At 36.5% G+C, this 18,607-nt stretch overlaps 1 protein-coding gene across 2 annotated transcripts; it reads right to left on the bottom strand.

Annotated features, from left to right (window-relative positions):
• Positions 1 to 3,721: 3,721 nt before the first annotated feature.
• LOC122144732 (DBH-like monooxygenase protein 1 homolog) lies at positions 3,722 to 17,684 on the bottom strand. Of its 2 annotated transcripts, XM_042755859.1 has the most exons (13): positions 17,373 to 17,684; positions 17,060 to 17,276; positions 15,598 to 15,744; positions 15,133 to 15,300; positions 14,616 to 14,699; positions 10,467 to 10,646; positions 10,272 to 10,374; positions 9,857 to 10,023; positions 9,485 to 9,676; positions 8,533 to 8,592; positions 7,427 to 7,569; positions 4,430 to 4,598; positions 3,722 to 3,929 (listed from the first exon to the last, which is right to left on the bottom strand). In XM_042755859.1, exons 1-13 carry the CDS (start codon positions 17,381 to 17,383, stop codon positions 3,768 to 3,770), a joined length of 1,803 nt encoding a protein of 600 aa, XP_042611793.1. In that variant the 5' UTR covers positions 17,384 to 17,684; the 3' UTR covers positions 3,722 to 3,767. The 2 variants fall into 2 exon arrangements, with proteins under 2 accessions (XP_042611793.1, XP_042611792.1); XM_042755858.1 differs by having other exon boundaries at positions 17,060 to 17,683.
• Between the last annotated feature and the right edge of the window lie 923 nt (positions 17,685 to 18,607).

Here is an 18,607-nt window from a genome sequence, read left to right as displayed (position 1 = left end):
GCAAACACACAGCATCTTCACACATGGAGCTGCTACAATACAGATAACACAATCGCTCCAAAGGGAAGTTTGAATTCTGTGGGGGTTTTGATGAATTTGACAGAATGTGTTGTGGAAGAGTCCCTTGAATCCGCCCATAAGCGAATCCTAGCTGGAACCGTTTTAGTGGGCAGTAGAGGAATGTAAGTTTTGAACAAGAGTTGTAGCTTTTTGGTTTGCAGTTATTTCCTTTCCCGCTGGACGAAGATAAATACAGAAATGTATTTCCCGTGGGCTGGCACCGTGTCTAAAAATATGGCTGGCAGAACACTCTGGTACATTTGGCCTGGCTCTCAGCAGGATTCTGACAGGAATCAAAGACAAATGAAACTACTTTCAAGTACACAGTGGAAAAAAATTAAATAGAAAAGAAAGTACCCTGGTTACTTAAATGCTGGCCTCAAACTCCTAATGAGGAAACCAAGATTGGGAGACAAACAGGAGGTTTTAGCTCAGCAACAGTAGTTTGGAGCATGTGCTGTGCCTCAAAACTTCTCTTTTCAAAGTCATATAATATTTAGATAAATCTAATCATGTGCTATAAGCTTCTGAGGATGTTGAATGAATATGACATCTATTTTAAGCAAATAGCCAGGCAGTTGTCATTCAGGGATGAATTCCAGTAATGCTTTGAGTATTTTGTAACATAGTTGAACCTTAAAGTGCCATATAGAATATTTGTATCTGGTAGTTTCAGTGACATGAATTACTGAAAGAATAAAATGTACATGAGCAGGGACAGAATGTACTAAAGGAGCAGATAGGATTTGTCATTTACATACTATATAAATACATGAATTTTAATACCAGGGTATATATCAGAGTACTCATATGATGTACTGCCACAGTTTAGTAATAGAACAGAATAGAATAGTACTATTGTATTAAAATGGTACACCAACATACTTAAAATAATAGCATGGTAAATGTCCAAACCATGGTATAGTGTCCAAAAAACACAGTGGGCCCTTTTTATGAGTTTATATTAACAAAGTATCATGTTTCAGTATAGGTTTATTCATAAAACATACTAGAAATTCTGAGAAAAATAAAAAATAAAATTTGAAACCTGAGGCTGTAAACACTTACTACTAAACCAGAGAACATATCCTTGTTTAGAGATCCATGTGACAGAAAGGAACCAATAAGTTATTTCCATCCCTGGCAAACACTTCCCTCTGCTGGCTGTTATGGGAATTAACATAATTTGAAATGCTTTGAAGCAACACAAACCATCCAAAATCTCATGTCAGATTTCCAGTTTTTTAATCATTTTAAAATATTGAGAATTTTTTAAGCCAAACAGTTGGTATGACATGCTTTTTTAAAACCAACGAGGTTTGCAAAGTTTTATATAAAGCCTAACAGTCCTGACTTGGTCAAAATGGAAACAAAATCAACAGGAAGTTGCCTTGGCAGTACAGGATTTGTTAGCTTTCTCATTACACTGCAGTATTCTCAACTGTCTGTAAAGTTCCACTACAAGAATCTAAACTTCATTTAAAGTTCAGCAAAGACTGATAGACTTCTAGACTCCCAACATGACTTTTTCACTTGTCTCTCTACTTTATATAACCCAGTTCAGGCCACAATACAAACAATAACCCAACCACAAATACTGTACATATTTAAAAACTCCTGTCTTTTAATCCTTGCTTTCTTTACATTTGTTGAGATTTTGGACACCGACTAAGCATCTGTGTTTCCTGTGATGTGTCTAAACTGATGAAGATTGGGTTTCCCACACCAAAGCTTGGAAAGTCTCAATCACAAAAACCCTTTTCACGGCTCCAGCTGACAAGAAAAACAAGTACAGTCCCAAACCAAAGGCTATTGTCATTGTATTACATCAGTGACTTCCTCTCCTAAAACTCTACTATTACCGCAACCTCCTATAGCGGCCCGCTAACTATTAAGACCCATGATGCCTGGCTGCTGTTTTCCATATGCCTATTATAGTAGAACTAAGAATGAGATCATACTTCCTCTCCCTCCTTCTTTCAGTCTTAGGTTGATGATTGTGGTACAGTCATCTTTTCAACACAACTAGCCCTTCATTAGAGCCATTATGGGCTAAGTTGGAAACAGTAAACAAATAACAAATCTTACCGCTCTTGAAGAACATCTTGTGGCTGGTTGGAAAGAGTAAGGAATGAGAGACTGAGGGAAGGACACCGTTCTGTGGCATTCTCAAGCACACATTGGCACATTTTTGCTGTGTAGGGGTGTGTGAGAGTGAGAGAGCCTGGAGGCCTTAGCAAGAGATGTTCCCTGCTGTACCAGGGACTCCCAGGCGGTAACAGTGGGCTTCACAGTACCCAGCTGTAACACTGGATAAATCTACTGCGAGCCTTCAGAACAATCACATCCCTTCAGCTTCAACTTTACCATCTAATAACTGTAAAATACATCCTAACTAGTTCTGGTCTCGAAGAACAGCCTGTTTAAGACATTCGACATTTGTAAAATATTCTCCTTTTATGTATATGAAAAAATAATTCTCATTTTTGGCTGAACAAAGGAAACCCTAACATTAAAAGCAAACAAGCAAGCAAACTAAATTAAACAATGCAAAGAAAACACAATTAACATGTTTACCTAAGATACATGTGCATTCCATTACGAAACACATATTTAGCTTATAATGAGAGTAACACAGTTGGCAGAGCTCTGGACTAAATGCATTTTCATGTGTACAGTAAGTGACTTTTTAAAGGCAATTTTCACTTTTTAACTTTTAACTATCTACCAGTGTGACTGAGAGGAAGGTATTGAAAAATGTACACAACTTGTGTGGAAGCCTGCATGATAGTGCTCATGAAGAAGATGTGACTGTTTTTGTCCTTACAATGAAAGTCAATATGGCTGTTCTTTAGAATGAAGCCCCGCCTTCTGAGTAAAAGAGCCAATCGGTAATCTGTAAAGTCAGATCGTCACTGCAGCTGCCGTTAGAAGTCCAGGTCTAGCCTAAAAAATAGGCTTTTTTAATGCTATTTGAGCAAAAGGAACAACATTTATGAGACAGCTCTTTTTAGATTTCATTGGTTATTTCAAATATAAAATTTAATCTTAAACTTGGCAAACAGTTTTGGAGAATTTGATGTTTTCCCATTCAAAGAGATAGGAGCTGCACGAGAGGCATTTCAAAGATGGCCACTGAGTGACATTGTCTTTAAGGGACTTTGGTACAACACAACAGTGGACCCCACTGACTTTAACTGATTGTACAAAAATAAACACCAATACAATTTTTCAAAATATCTTCTTTTGTGTTCCACAGAAGAAAGTCATACAGAACTGGAATGACATGAGGTTGATTAAATGATGACAAAAAATTCATTTTTGGCGGACTATCCCTTCAACCCAGAAGACATAAGTTGCGGTGTGCTGGAGTATGACAGCCTATTTCAGACATGTGGTATGATTATTAAGATTTACAACTATGGTAAGATGTTTGTTAGAATGCTGTCAGGACCGCAGTATCAGCTAACCAAGGATATTCCATGTGAAGTATGTATGATGCCAACATCCTTCATGAATAAAGCACATTTGTGATCAGTGTTAGTGATAAACTTCATTTAGGCTAAGTAAGAGGGAGTCACAATTACTCTATAGTATCTGCAAGATGTAAATCTTGAGCATCACTGTTTCTGGAAAACACTGAATTGGCCCGGTTGGAAGCTGCTGTATGTATGTTTATGAGTAGGGGGCTGAAATGACAACAGACATTAGAGGTGTAGACAGGTCTGTAGTATGAGCAAGAGACATGCAGTGAGGAGCAGAACAAAGGAGCGTCCACACTGAATCTCTGAGACATTCCCACAGGCCACGACAGCAGCAGACGTCTGCTCTGACTTCAGCTCTGGAGGAGAGATGATCATCCCTTGAATCTAATAGCGACAGAAATAACTTGAATCAACTTTCTGACATGGATGAGCTACATTACAGTTTAAAAGTTTGGGGTCAGTAAGAAGTCTCTCATACTCACCAAGGATGCATTTATTCAATCAAAAATACAGTTTAAACAGCAATATTGTGAAATATTATTGCAATTTAAATTAAGTATAAAAGTAATATTTTTTTTGAGAAAAATCTTACTGACCCCAAACTTTATAATGCAGTTGTGCACTCAGTATTTATTTATTTATTTTTCAGTTTTGTTCACGGTAAAAAAGCTGACTGACAGTGAACAGCACACTTAACGTGCCTTCAGTTTCAAAAAACAATTTTGTATTATTCTGCATCCACATCACTAGGTGTCAGTATATGTCCTAGATGCCTTATTAATATATTCTATAAAAATCAAAAATCAAAACTACTAAGAACATCTTTAAAATGAATGAAAATAAAAGGATAATGCACAGACCCATGTGTAATCAGAATCACTCACCGTCCACTCATCCTGGCCGAACTTGGAGCAGCGAACGTTCATGGGGAGTTTGCGTACAGCGTCATTGAATGCTTTCCCTCTCTTCCTTGTCCACTTGTATTTGTCCATGGCCTCCGTGAAGGAGAGGTTGCTGTATTTCTTAGGACTCTTAATCACAAAAGGCCAGGTTCTTCAAAGAGCAAAAGAGATAGTTTAGTACATTTATTTAATATCAGAACCTTACTTCCAAAGTGATATTAATTCTCTAGTCATTTGTTTCCCTAAGTCTTTCAATAGTTTCCAACAGAGTTATGGCAGTAATTGCAAGAAAAAACAGCAAACAGCACAAATTGTGTTTCATAGTAGAAAGTCTACACACATATTAATGAAAATATCATAGTTCACATTGATTCAGGTAAGTACATTTAAACTCCTTTTAGCCGTTTAGATTTGTTTTTAAGTGTAAATAAATTGCAATTGTAAATAAAGGTAATAATTAATCTTTCTAGCTTCTCTGAAACGAAAATAATTTTGACTTCATATGTGATAAAATTGAAAATATATAGATATGATTTTTATACATTTATTTGGTACCATTAACTGTATTCCCCATACCATATATGATGTTTTGAGTGTCATTAATTTACTCACTGATCAAAGATCCTCCTGAGGGAACCATATCTGCTCAGTGAGTTTTATATGTGTGTGTGGCGATCGAAAGACAGAGGGCGCTTGGGGGCAGAGCTTTGAAACTAAATCTGTTTAGAGTTGCCAGGTCTATCCCCTTATAATCCCCCTTATTCCAGCATCTGAGCACAATACTGCTGTGAGCCTCAGGGGGTCGAATAAACACACTCCACCAGCAGGGCCCTTCAGATGTTCCTCATTTTTATAGACGTACACACAAGCCCCACGTCCATAACAAAACACACATTCGCCCACTCACACGCAAAATCACAAACAAATGTGCAGACATAAACCACACATCTCTTTCTCTATAGTAAAAGGAATCTATACAAAACATCAACGGCTCAGCAGACGTCCACAGAACCTGGGAGCCGCAGCTGCTTTGAGACATGAACCTTCCCTTAAAATTCATAAAGTCAGTCTTTAGATCTATACTGTGGCTGCGATAACATCTCAAAAAGCCTTCATTTTTGATTGTTTTGGTGTGTTATTGGGTTTTTAATGTGTGTTGTTTTAATTCTCAAAGATGTAGTTCTTCAAATCAAGGATGAAGTTTAGCACAACTAAAAATCCAGAAACATGTGAAAGGAGAGAATTCTTTAAGATTTATTTTTATCTCAGCAATTAAAATCGCAAGAGGGATGAACAAGATTTGTTACCATCTGTCTGACGGCCTTGTGGCTTCAGAGTGTCTTTCTTTTTGACAAACAGATTTTACAATGACCATTTCCAGATGTTGCATTGGGTCCAACAAACAATTTGTACTTTCTGATGGGAGAAAGATGGCACATCTTGTAAAGCTCTTTTGCTGACATGACAACCAGAACATTTGGATAAGTGAAAACAATTATACTCATTTGATCATCTAATCATCCGGCGAGCCATCATGATCAATCAATCGCTGTTAAGCTATTACGGGTCTATGATAGTGACGCCAGTTAGTGTGAACTATCTGTGATTGGAAGGTCTCTCACAGGTCACAGTATTGTCTCAAGTTGATTTCATTTAAATTAACTTTTTCTGCTTTCCATTGTCTTACTTCTCCAATTGTTTCTGTTTTCTTTTGTTTCATACCCTACTGTATGTCCCACAGTTCTCTTCAGAAGTTATGACCGATTTATATAGCTTTCTGATTATTATTGTACCTCCTTTTGTCATTTCAAATTTCATTTTAAAGGAGCTATAAGTGATGTTATCTGTTATGGAACTTTAACCAGACTAAAGCCTGGAGTATCCACCTTAACCTATAGCAGAACAAAAACTGCACAAAAACAGTCCATTATGCTGCTTGATACTGCAAACTGTATTTGTTACATTATTTTATTTTATTATCATAATCAAACAAACTGTTTACTAGACGTTGTTATTCTACTGATCATTTTTTAAACCTACAGTGATTAATGATTCTGAAGTCTCTAACATTTAGGGCTTTACAGTGGAACACAGAGGCTTTCAAAGTACTTACAAAGTTTCAAATTAGTCAATTTGAAAGTGTGCGCGAACACAGGCGCTTGAGATTCATCTTTGTCTAGTGTCTGCATTATTTCTCTTCAGAAGTTATGACCGATAAAAATGTCTTTCTACTCATTTAAACAGAGATCTCGAAACAAATTGTAATTATGAAATTGTTATTGTAATAATTTTGACATTAAGGTAATTTAGAAAATACCAGAAGAAATTAAGGGACAAGGAAAAGGAAAATGGAAGTGAGTGCAGTTCAGGAGATAATTTTAATTATTTTGCATAATTAGTTTTTTATGTGTTAGCCATACAAAAAAAAAAAAAAAAAAAAAAAAAAAAAAAAAAGACAAGGTTGTCCTTGACTCCAATATCCTCACAAAACAATTTTAAATGACTATATTCATAAATATATTCACTATATTCAACATTATTTTCTTAACTCTCCAACGCACAAAAGCATTCCCGTCACTTCAGAAAATTACAGTTGAACCACTGGAGTAACATCAAATTCAATTTAAAATATATTCAATTGTGTTCCGAGGTTGAACAAAAGTCTTAGGGGATTGGAACAACATTAGGGTGAGTAATTAATGAAAGAATTAAAATTTTTGGGTGAACTATGCCTTTAATACAATCATATCTGTCAGGTAATTGGTATATTTTTGGACTGACGTGGCATGAAATCACTTAAAGTACTTTTAACATGCACATAATATAAAATTGGGTATAAAAGGGATTATTATAATTAATACTGAGATAAAACAATGAAGTCATACTACAGCAACATGTACTTATTCATCATTATGAGGTTAATATGTGTATTTGCCACTAACAAAGACCCTCTTCACTGAAGTGGCTTTTCAGACTTACGTAACAGGCTCCTGGATCTCTTTGACCCCAATGAATTTAAGCTGGCCGGTGATTTCTGGTAAACTTTCACACCTGGCTAGGTTAACCCTGGGGTAGTACAGCAGATATGACAAACACATCTCATCCCGAGTACTAAGACCTCCCTGTAGACAAAAAATAAAAAAATTCCACATTACTAGGGTCAAGACCTTGAAATACTACACCGACATAATGCATCTGTAGCACTATTACAGTCAGAGGCCTGTGACAGATTATGTCCAGTACTGAGCAAACTGAACTGACATGCACAGAGCAGCTAATATATCTTGATCTCTCTAATACGAATCCAAAACACCAGTGATTTGGCCATGATGTTTATAGATTGCAGACTGTCTACAGAGAAAAAGCAGCTCAGCTCAGTTCTGCCTATCAGGAGTGCAGCTCACTGGCTGAATGTGTACAGGAAAACGTCAGCAGCTGGATCCATCTCCACAGACCTGCAGCTGTTTGCAGACACATTGTTTAGCCAAGAGCATGCAGTCTTTCACAGACCTAATTCAAAGGCATGTTTCTGTTCAGAATTTGCATTCTTGTGCAGTGGATTTCTTAATTTTTAAATGGCATAGCAGTTTAACAATTCATGTTTGAGCTAATTTGCAATTGAAAGGGATAGCCCACCTAAAAATTAAAATTTTGTCTTGAGTTGTTTCATAGCTGTATGTCTTTTTCTTTCTGTGAAATTAATTTATTATTTATGTTCAACAGAAGAAAGTAAGTCAGTCATTCAGGTTTGGAATGACATTAAGGGTGAGCAAATCAAGACAGAATTTTTGGGTGAACTAAGTTGATAAACAAAATGAGAAAGTAAAAAAAAAAATGCTTTTTAAAAATCCCTTTATAAATTCGCAAAGGAAACTTAAATTAGCCCCTAAAATTGCCTACAAATTGGACATCATGACTCAACAGCTATATTATGTTTGAATATGCTTGCTGTTAACCAGGATTTCTATCATGAATAAATCTATAATTGGTATAATTCAAAAGAAAACCTAGCCAAACAATATGACACAAATCTGTATAATTGTTGTCAGTAAAAGCAAACAAGGCTTTACAAGCCCAAATCTTACCCAGGTCATGTTCATTCTGCCTTTAGTGTTATATCTACATTCAGTGATTAGAGAATCTCCCTGGTGACAGGAAAAACATGTTGGTTAACAAGATGTTATTAGTGGTTTATTAAAAAAAATTTTTTCTTATATTTTGTTCTCTGTTTTGTGTTTTTGTAAAAGAGTATGGGATTTTGGAACTCATTTGAGTATAAACTGTTAAAACCTCACTGATTGGTTGTCATAGAACAGAACAGGATAACAAGTCACAACTCACACATGAGTCATCTCTCGCCTGTGGGCCCTTTTAATCAGACAGCAGTCCTGCAGATGCACAGTGTGTGCTCCTTAAAGGCTGAATTTATTACACCACTCTTAGGTAATACAAAGTGCTTGTATATGGCTGAGACACTGGAGCAGATAATGATAATTGCTCAATTCTTTACTGTTAAAACACTACCAATCCCTCAGCTATAATCTCGAAGCCATGAAAACAATCTAAAGACTTTAGTCAGAGTAAACGGCATATTTAATTTGACCCAAATGAGAGTGAAACTACGAGGGATAAAAACAGAATTTGTTCCCTATATTGTGCCTTTATGCTAAAATGTCTACATTTAATAACCAGTGATTTCTGGAGTTCTTATATTGCCTGGGAATATGTGGGAACAGATTTTATTGTTTAACCACTATTGACACCCAGGTACACACCACTACAACATATTGAACAGACTGTATGTATGTAGCCTACCTCAGACAGCCACACCTACTGACCATTTGATTTTTTGTGACTTTTCCAGGCCTAGAATTCACCATTTTGAAATTCCCTGCTATTTCTAGGTTTTCCATAAATCAGTAACGTAAACTGTGAGGTTCACTGTACAGTATCTGACAATGATTAATGCAACATCAATTTCACCCTCAGATGGAGCAATGAAGATTATGAAACTGAAATGGACTGAAAATGACTGACAGGCAGGATGATCCTCTCCTGGCTGAGCGGCTGGAACTCCTGGAAGTTGAAATCAAACTGATCATCTGAGGCTAGTGGTTGGAGCTCGACCTGCTGGCGGAAATGTCTGGCTTTGATTGCCCGTCCTGCCAGGTGAGCATGGAGCAGAACTGCAAACACATGAATTCCACTGGCCATCTCGCTGTCTAATGATACAGGAAAAGAGACACATGTTATACTCATATATCTACTTGGTCTGGGTTTTGAGAAACCATAGTTATCTCAAATGTTTCAGTAGTAGTGTAGGTCTCAAATATGATCTTATAAAGTGTAAATGGAGTGTAACCATGATAATGCCTGTGTTTTTTATTTATTTATTCTTTGCTGTCCCACCTCTTGGAGACACTCCTGTGTGCAGTGCCCTTCTGTAATATAATCCTGCATGCCTGGGGGCAGCATGTGGTAGAGACTGACCCACACTCCTGTCTCGATGACCCCAGCATCATAGCGCCTCAGGCTGGGGCTGTAGTACAAACGCAGGCCTGAACTGTCCACTATACCTGTGGTGAGATTAAAACTCAACTCTGAAGCAGCTCTGAGGTTCATGACTCAACCCCTTACAGAAAAGCTCATTATTTAGTAGCTGAAAATCACTGTAATATACCATGGAGACTACAGATCACTTCATGCACAGACACATAAAATACAATAAACGACACAAAAATCTCAGGACTTAGTCATGTCTTATGTCACTTAGGGCAGCAAGTGAGGCAGGTTTTAAACTGAAGTGTATCATAACATACAATACCTCTTTGCAAAGATGGGTTATCAAAGTGAATCTCCATCTGTACATAGACTGGGTCTGTTGAGGTTCCTATAGACATTCCAGCATGTGGAGGGTAGGTGAAGCCCTACAATGGATAAAAATAGTTTCTTTTCAATATCTGAAACTCTTTTTATTATGAGAATGAATATGAACTTGAAATGAATATGAAGTGACCACCTCTCCCCCAATAGCCCAAGCGAACAGGACGGTTTCACAGGTGAAGAACGAGTCTGGCATATTTGGATGGTAGCATTCATGTCCTCTGTTGATCTCACTCTTGTTCAGATTGCTGTCACACTGGTAGAGCAGAATGTGATGAACCAGATTCTCATGACCCTTCTGAATCATTGGCTCTATCTGAAAACAACAACAAACAGAGAGGAATATGCTCTCATAATTGAATTGAGAATGCCTTTTGTATTCCAATTCTATTTCTGAATTTGAACTGAGATAAGATGCAGAATTGTTTGAATTTGAATTTAAGGAATTAAAAGGGTATTAAATTCAAATAGGTAAAATAGTAAAAGTGCTTAAATTTCACTTAGCAGTACTGAAAACCTTATTATGAAGGACTAAGTAATTATGAAATGTATTTATTTGTTTATTATTAGTGCATTTATAGATTGAATCTGAAAATGATATATCATAAATGTCAATAAATATGTCAAACTATGTGTTTGACATTTTGTGCTGCTGTTTGGTAAAATTATCTCTTTTTATGGCTATATTAATATATGGCATCATTTTGACAGTGTTGAATTTGTAATCTGCATATCAGAGAATGAACAAAATTAATTTGTCCAAATTGTTAATGCCTTGCCATTGTTTATATTTTGTCACAAATTTCAGTAAATTAAATTGTCTTTACGTTTCACCAATTCAAATTCCAGTTCAACAACAAATTCTTACATAAATTCTGAATTAAACCCAACCCTGATTAATATTTATTCGATGTACACTACCACTACTAAGTTATTTAATCCAATACAAGAACACTTTCCACTACACTGTTCCAAGCTTTGATAAAGGGATCAGCCGTAAAGATAGGATAAAAGTAGGTTATCTTTTTAAACCACTCTATTTTGATCCTCTACAAGAAAACTCTGTGTGTGTGGACTGTTGAGCTAAAACTAGCTTGGATATCTCTGGAATAGGAAGTGGGGGATTTTAGAATTATTTTTCTCCTCACAGTGGGCTTTTTCTGTCGAAACTGGAATTCTAAATAAAAGCATTTCCAACAGAGTTAACTGTATCCTGTTCTTCCAGGGGTCTCTGCCTGAAGCAGGGGGACCCTGGGCTAAACAGTGGCTGAATAAATATTCATACGTTCCTTTATTTCCCTTCCACCTTCTCTTGTTTTACCCATTGAGAGCCATTTTATTTTGAAGCCCTAAAATCTAATGAACATTTAGCTTATTGTGTAGTAGCATTCTGTTGTTTGTAACCAATAACAGCATGTCTGATCCATCCCTCTTTTAAAACCATCACAGATTCAAATATTTCCTTTCATATAATGCTATATGAGTGCACATTTTAAAAGGCTTTTTTGCTTCACAGTTTCATGTTTAATTCACTGCATTTCTTAGTAATTGTGAAATTTACTAGCCATTTCGGAGTGAAAATTGTTCTAAAGTAAATCCTACATCCAAATTTGTGGATCTTAGTAGCACCATTCTGAATAAAGTACACCCAGATAGCCTCGTCTGGCATCAAATAACATGAAGTTTTTGACTGAATAAGGACAGTGACAATATGGCCTGAATATAGACAGTGAGAGCAGTGTCTGACAAATCTGCTCCTGTTTGACAGTTCAACATCTGCTCCATGAAACTGAGTGGGAACAGAGCATAAAACATCCAGACACTGCTGTGGTTATGGGGCAGCGGCTGGCATCTGCCTAACAGCCTGGAGCTTTCCGAATTCCAGGCTACTGTATGTAGAGAGGACAGGAAAAGAGAGCAAAGTAGGGTCACAATAATTATTCACTTGTTGGTTTCATCTGATTTGTGTTCAGTTGATGTTAATGATAGATTAAATGGAGGCTAAATGTAATAACTCAAACATGGTCCATTTAAATGTACTGTACCCAAGCAGTATTTAGGCCATGATTAAAGACTACAAGCATCTAGTGAATGTGAGAATGTGTAAGTGTGCACTTGTCTGTATGTTTCATCATCGTGTGAAACACAGACTACGCACAAGTCTATTCATTGTAGAGTCTTTGTATCCGGCACATTACATACTGAACACTGCTGCAAACTAAATGGGTTGCATTCATAATGTGAACTGCTCACTTCTGCATGTGCAGCACTTATCTTTTCACAAAAAAGTGGAGCTGTAGCCATAGTTATAAATTCAAGGAGATGAATGCATGCCTGTCTTTCCACAGCTAAATTTTACATGGGCACAAAATGGTGACTACAATAATTCATTTAAATTAAAGGTTAGTGCATCTGAAAAATTAGCCTGAAAGAATGATGCTTAATTCTAGTATTTTATCATATGATTAAATATGAATAAAGTACCTATTCTGCCTCTAATTAAGAAAACCTGAAAAGCTTAGTTATGGGAAGACTCTTTCATCTTGGGAAAGAGAGTATAATTTCAGTAACATGTCTGATCTACAAATAGCAGCTGCAAAAGACAATAATAAGCAGGTGAGACAAAAAAAAAGAAGCTGAGGGAAAGAGAGAGACCGAAGGAGATCTAAACCAACGCAGGTGTCAAAATACTGTAGCAAAATAAACCATGTAAAAACGACCAATATGAGGTAAAACATAAGTTTTGAAATGAAATCACATACGAGGAATCTAATTTATAGTTAAATCATGTTTGGGGAATTTATTTTTTCATGGTTTAAAAATATTTAACAAAAAATGGTGACGCTACATATTCAGTAGAATGAATATTAAATGCTGAAAGAATAATCAAACCCGCTTACCAAAACTGCGTTCAGCATTCACACTGACACTGATTAAATCTCTAAAGATCACAGAGTTGGATCTGATTCATTCGCAAATAAAGTTGAGAGATTGGATCTAAGTGCAGCAATTTAGTTTAATATACGCAAACTCTTGGAAACAGGAACTGAACATCCAGGTTACATGTAACGAGAACTGACAAGGAACAGAAGAAAACACAGGGCTTAAATACACTGAAACAAACCAATCAAACAGGTGCAGACACTAATCAAATTAATGAGTAACTGAGGTAACAAACTAGTGGCAGGAAAATAGGAACAAAGGAAACTAGGTCAAACACGGAAAACTAGAACAAAACCAAAACAAAACATGTGACAGATGTATTGTAAAGTTTGATTGATTCTTGTGAATTGGTTTGCTCGCAGTGGTTTGCTTCTTCACATATTGCATCAGAAAATCATTTAAGGGAATCTGTTCATCCAGAAATTAATAGAATCACAAAAATGATTCACCAATTCGAGGTGTTGTACTATCTTTCTGACTTGGTTATGCAAACTGAAGTGCATAGCGTTAGTTCTGGCAGGTCACGTGAGTCAAGCTTGCATCGGCTGACTCTCAGCTGATCCACATCTACCTATAGGAATACGAAACCTATCACAGCATTCCTATATAAGGTCTATTCAGAATTATTCAGCAGCTTTATCACTTGCTCAAGAGCAAATCACCCTCCTCCATCCCCAACTCCTCCGTTCGCCACAGTCAGGACTTGGCTTCTGATGTTTCTTGTTGAATCAGTCTTCACTTTATCTTGAATAATGTGTTACACTTAAAATATCATTAAGAACATTAATGATATCTGCTTGTTCTGTTCTGTTTACCCTGGGGGGTTATTGCTGCTCTCCCTCCTCACTCATGACAGGCTGCATGGATGGGCAGGGAGTTTTTTCCACAGAACAGAACCATACCGCCAAACCCAAACTATATGCTAAGTGTCAATCATTTTGACTATAGTAATCATGACGGAATTATTGTTATTGTATCAGCAAATATATATTTATATGTAGCTACTTTTTAAAACATAAGCTTGTCTGAAGTTGAGCTACTTTAATCTATGATTATCTCAATTGACAGGAAATTGTTTAAAACTGTTGACAGAGGAAAATACACAAGCTTCATGAAAGCCTATAAATGTAAGTACGGAAGAAGGGAACTGAGATAGTACATGGTACTTCACAACATTGAGCGTTTAATTGGCAATACAGTATGTAAGTCTGCAATTTCTTAAGCATGCATCTCTGGAATAATAGTTACTGTATATCATGGCTTGAATGAATGTAAATGTTTTTAAACTTTATGATTTGATTAAGATGGGCATGCTTTAAAATTTAAACAGTTTTTTACTTACTCTGATTATATGATGTTTCTTCTTCAGCTCTGGAAATTTAAAGATCTGACACCAGTATGTTGTATCCTTATGAGGTACAGGAACCTATAATATTTGAATATGTTAAAGTTTTCGATAAAAGGTTTGCATCAGTCACAAAACAGTTAAGTGTAGCAGTCAGGAACAAACAGAAGTATTCCATTGTGGACTGGAGAGCGTGGGCATTTTATTAATCCAATTTCCTTCCTGTTCTTTTCTTTTTTTTCCCTTTCTATTCAATGCTAAGTATTTGTTATGCAGTTGTAAATATGTACACTCTTATAAAATCTGGTGTTTGGCAGTATTCCACAGGCATAAACGGGCCTTGTTTTCATTCAAAATACCCAATCAGGAAGCAAACGGGTCTGTATTTATAAAGGATTCATATGTAACCACAAGGACCTTGATTCCCAGGCATGCAAAAATAGACGAAATAGTAGGTATAACACTGCCTAGGGCTATCAGTTCTCTGTCACTCCTACAGTAGCACTTTCCTCACCTCCTCATTTTGAAGGTCAAAGAAAGCTGTTCCTGCTGGGATGCTGGAGCTGGTTCCAGGGTTGAGTAATCGCAGACTCTTTCTGCCTCTGTTCGTCCCATGGTAGACTGGTCCTGACACTCCCACATCCTCTGCATGGAATGCCCAGATCACTCTCACTGTACTGCCCTGCGGAGTAACAAATTATAGGTAATTGTAGACTTAAGTGCAAGAGACTTCTTATATAAGTTATAATTTGACAACATTTTAGGGAAGCGAGTTTATTTAACTTCTTAATAAAACACTGTACTATTGTTTCCCCTGAACAGAAGGCAAAGTGCTGAAACTATAATTACTACTGAGAGTCCAGTTAAAAAGCTTTGGTTTTGTGCATGCTCCAAAAAAACCTGGATAAAGAAACCTTGCTGCTGATGTTTCTTTCAGACTTTTGGAAACAGATGTAATGATGCATGCAGTCAAACCTACCGTAATGACTTTGTCATTGTCATCACAGGTCTGGAGGTTTCTGCTGAAAGCCAGGACAGTATGTGTGTCATTCTCTCTGCCGTACAGCAGCTGATAGCTCTGCAGCGCATCTTTATGGACCTTTCTGTTTGAGTCTGTATAGTAGTCCTGAGCAGAGTGAGGAGGAACGAAGTTAGTCCATCTCAGGTTTGAACAGTTTGAGTCTGAATCAGAAAAGAAGGTATTTTTATGGAGCATTGGACTGTGTGAGTAAATGCATGTGCATGTGGTCACATTTGATAACCTTTGATCTAAATGTTTGGTAAGCTGCACTGGAAAATGTCCTATTTTTTTCCCCAATACATTCAGACACAAGTATGAATATGTTTTGCAACAAAACATGTCATGACTCATGCTCATGAAACTAAAACAGAAATGTATCGATATAAATGAGCCTTCATTACACAATGCTGATGAATAGTGCTATGCTGAAAACTAATCATAAACTTCTATTGTATACATAATACAGTTTACAGCTGGATGGAGATTATAGTGTGCACAGCAGGTGTGGATGTATTTCAATATTGACCTGCTTGCATTTGAAACAGTAGTGTTTATGTGAGTACTGTCTGAATAAAATCCAGGTCACAACAGGGCAGCTGATTGTAGTCAGGTCATTGGGTTAGTGGATGATCTCATTGCAATAGATTTCAGGACACAAAAAGCTATCACTGCAGATTTAAATGTTCAACACTGGTCTTTAATGTTGCTCACACTCTTTAAACACACACACACACACACACACACACACACACACAAATATATATATAATATATATATATAATTTTAGAATAAACTCTATGATCATAGCATGTTTACTGTAAAAAAAAGATAAAAGTCAAGTAATAATGACAAATTATATCAATATATAAACAATATTGTTTTGCAACCACAATCAATAAAGATATTTTGTGATCCAAATGAGTGCAAATTAATCTTCATGTTTTGGGGGATGTCTAACTGTAAAGTTTAAAATGCTATGTGTTGCCCATATGCCAATGAATGGCTGTAAATAAGTAATTATGCAAATGACTGTGAAGTGTGAACTGTGTTGTTTCCTGATGAATGCAGTGTGACACTATGGGATAGAAAAGATTTATTTGTACCTATTATATTACTGTTGTAGAAATTAATTGGATGGAAGCAAACATGCTAATTTGATTTTTTTTTAAATTACAATTATTCATCATAAATCCATCCCAAACTATTTTTGTTAGAAAAATTAGACTAGACTAAATAAGACTCAAATGACTTAAATGGTTTCTACTTAAAACATTAATTATAATAATAATCAATCCAGCACATCATTTGCAGAGATCAAATTCAGCAGATTTATTTTAACTTGTGAGTCAGTGTTCTCTAACTGCATAATCAGCTTTTTAATATAAGATGCATTCAAACTCAAAGGTGCGTGCACACTTACCAGCAGATATGGACTTCCGTTGAGCACACCACCTATCACGATATCAGACGACGACATCGCACCGGTTGGTGACAAACCGAATCCTATATATCCCCTTGTTTCCACTTGTACTTCAAAAGTTATCGTGGACTCGTCAAACCCCCACTTAATGTTGTATCTCCCATCCGCATCTAGGGCAGCTGAATGAACGAATCGTGTCCCCTGTGAGCACGCCGAGCTGAAGAGTGAAGTTAAGAAAAGTAGAGCGGAAAGAGGCTGATTTTCAGACATATCGAACTTAATCGCAAACAACACCAACGGCACTCAAGGACGCTTTTTATCCATAGAGCGGTTAATGGAAATGAAATTTCCGAGGGCAAGAGTGTTTGTTTGCTTTGGTGCATGAGGCGAATGATCCTTTCAACGCTGGCTGCCTCCCACCGCCGAACTGTTGGAACTTGTGTGATTTCCCTTTGATGTGGAAAGACATGTAGAGCTGAACACCGTGTCTACGAGCGCGCGATGCGACTAAAGTAGAACGCTCACGTTATTATCAAGCAGCTGCCGTGCAGTCATTATATTAAACGGCGTGATTACAATACACCGTTAAACCTGTGTAGTGTAGAAGGTGAAAAACCACGTGAATGTTGGTGAGCCAAACGTTGTTTAGATAAATCCTGTTTCGCTGAGCAGTTTTATTTTGCTCTGTAATATGATTCACAAGCTTTAATTATAATAATTAATAACCTAATTAATTTCTTCATAAGTAAGTGAAAATGTAGCCTTAAGCTCATCTATAGAGATACTTCAAATGAGCAGGATGTCAGCCTGTACAGTATTTACAACATAGTATGAGAACAATACCTGGATGACCTCTACTGCAGTGGTTCTCAACCAGGGGACTGGGGAACATCTGTGGGGCCTCAGCAAACTTCCAAGGGGACCACAAGATCCAAGGGGGACCTCATTTAACAGGCATTAAATAAGCCAAAAAGGATGAAAAAAATCAAGATGTCTATTTTAATTTACTTTTTATTTACTGTTCTTTTTATCTTTGAAGAAGGATACCTGGTGTTCAGAGAGAGAAAGAAAAAAAAATATACAGGATAAGTCATAAAATTATACTACAATAACTCGATGGGCATTTTTATAATAGATATGTCAAGCTCTGAATATTAAATTTTTATATTTTAATTTGTTTTTATTTTTATTTTATTATATTAAAATATGTTATATTCTGTTTTACAGTAAATTGAAAAAGTCTTGGGAGGTTATGGTATCGTTGTGGACAGTTGGGTGCCTTGGACTCAAAATGGTTGGGAATGACTGCTCTATGCATCCAGTTAGATTCTATGCTTTACATTTCACTTTGGTACAACAACCTTGTAAACAGTGACTCATCTTAATGAATCTTAATTACTGTACCATGTTTTTTTGTGAGCAGAAGGTGCACAAGTAAATCAAGTTTAGCAAGTTTTGGCAAGCAGGCTCTATGTATGATAGAGACATAGAGATGAGAGATGTTCTTAATTTAAATGGTTATTTTTGTTTGTAAGGTTTGTTTGTAAC

This window comes from Cyprinus carpio, unplaced genomic scaffold (assembly GCF_018340385.1).
Source record: "Cyprinus carpio isolate SPL01 unplaced genomic scaffold, ASM1834038v1 S000006753, whole genome shotgun sequence".
Taxonomy (NCBI): Eukaryota; Metazoa; Chordata; class Actinopteri; order Cypriniformes; family Cyprinidae; genus Cyprinus; species Cyprinus carpio.
Note: the sequence above shows the minus strand (reverse complement) of the source record. Positions and strands in the feature narration are given on the sequence as shown.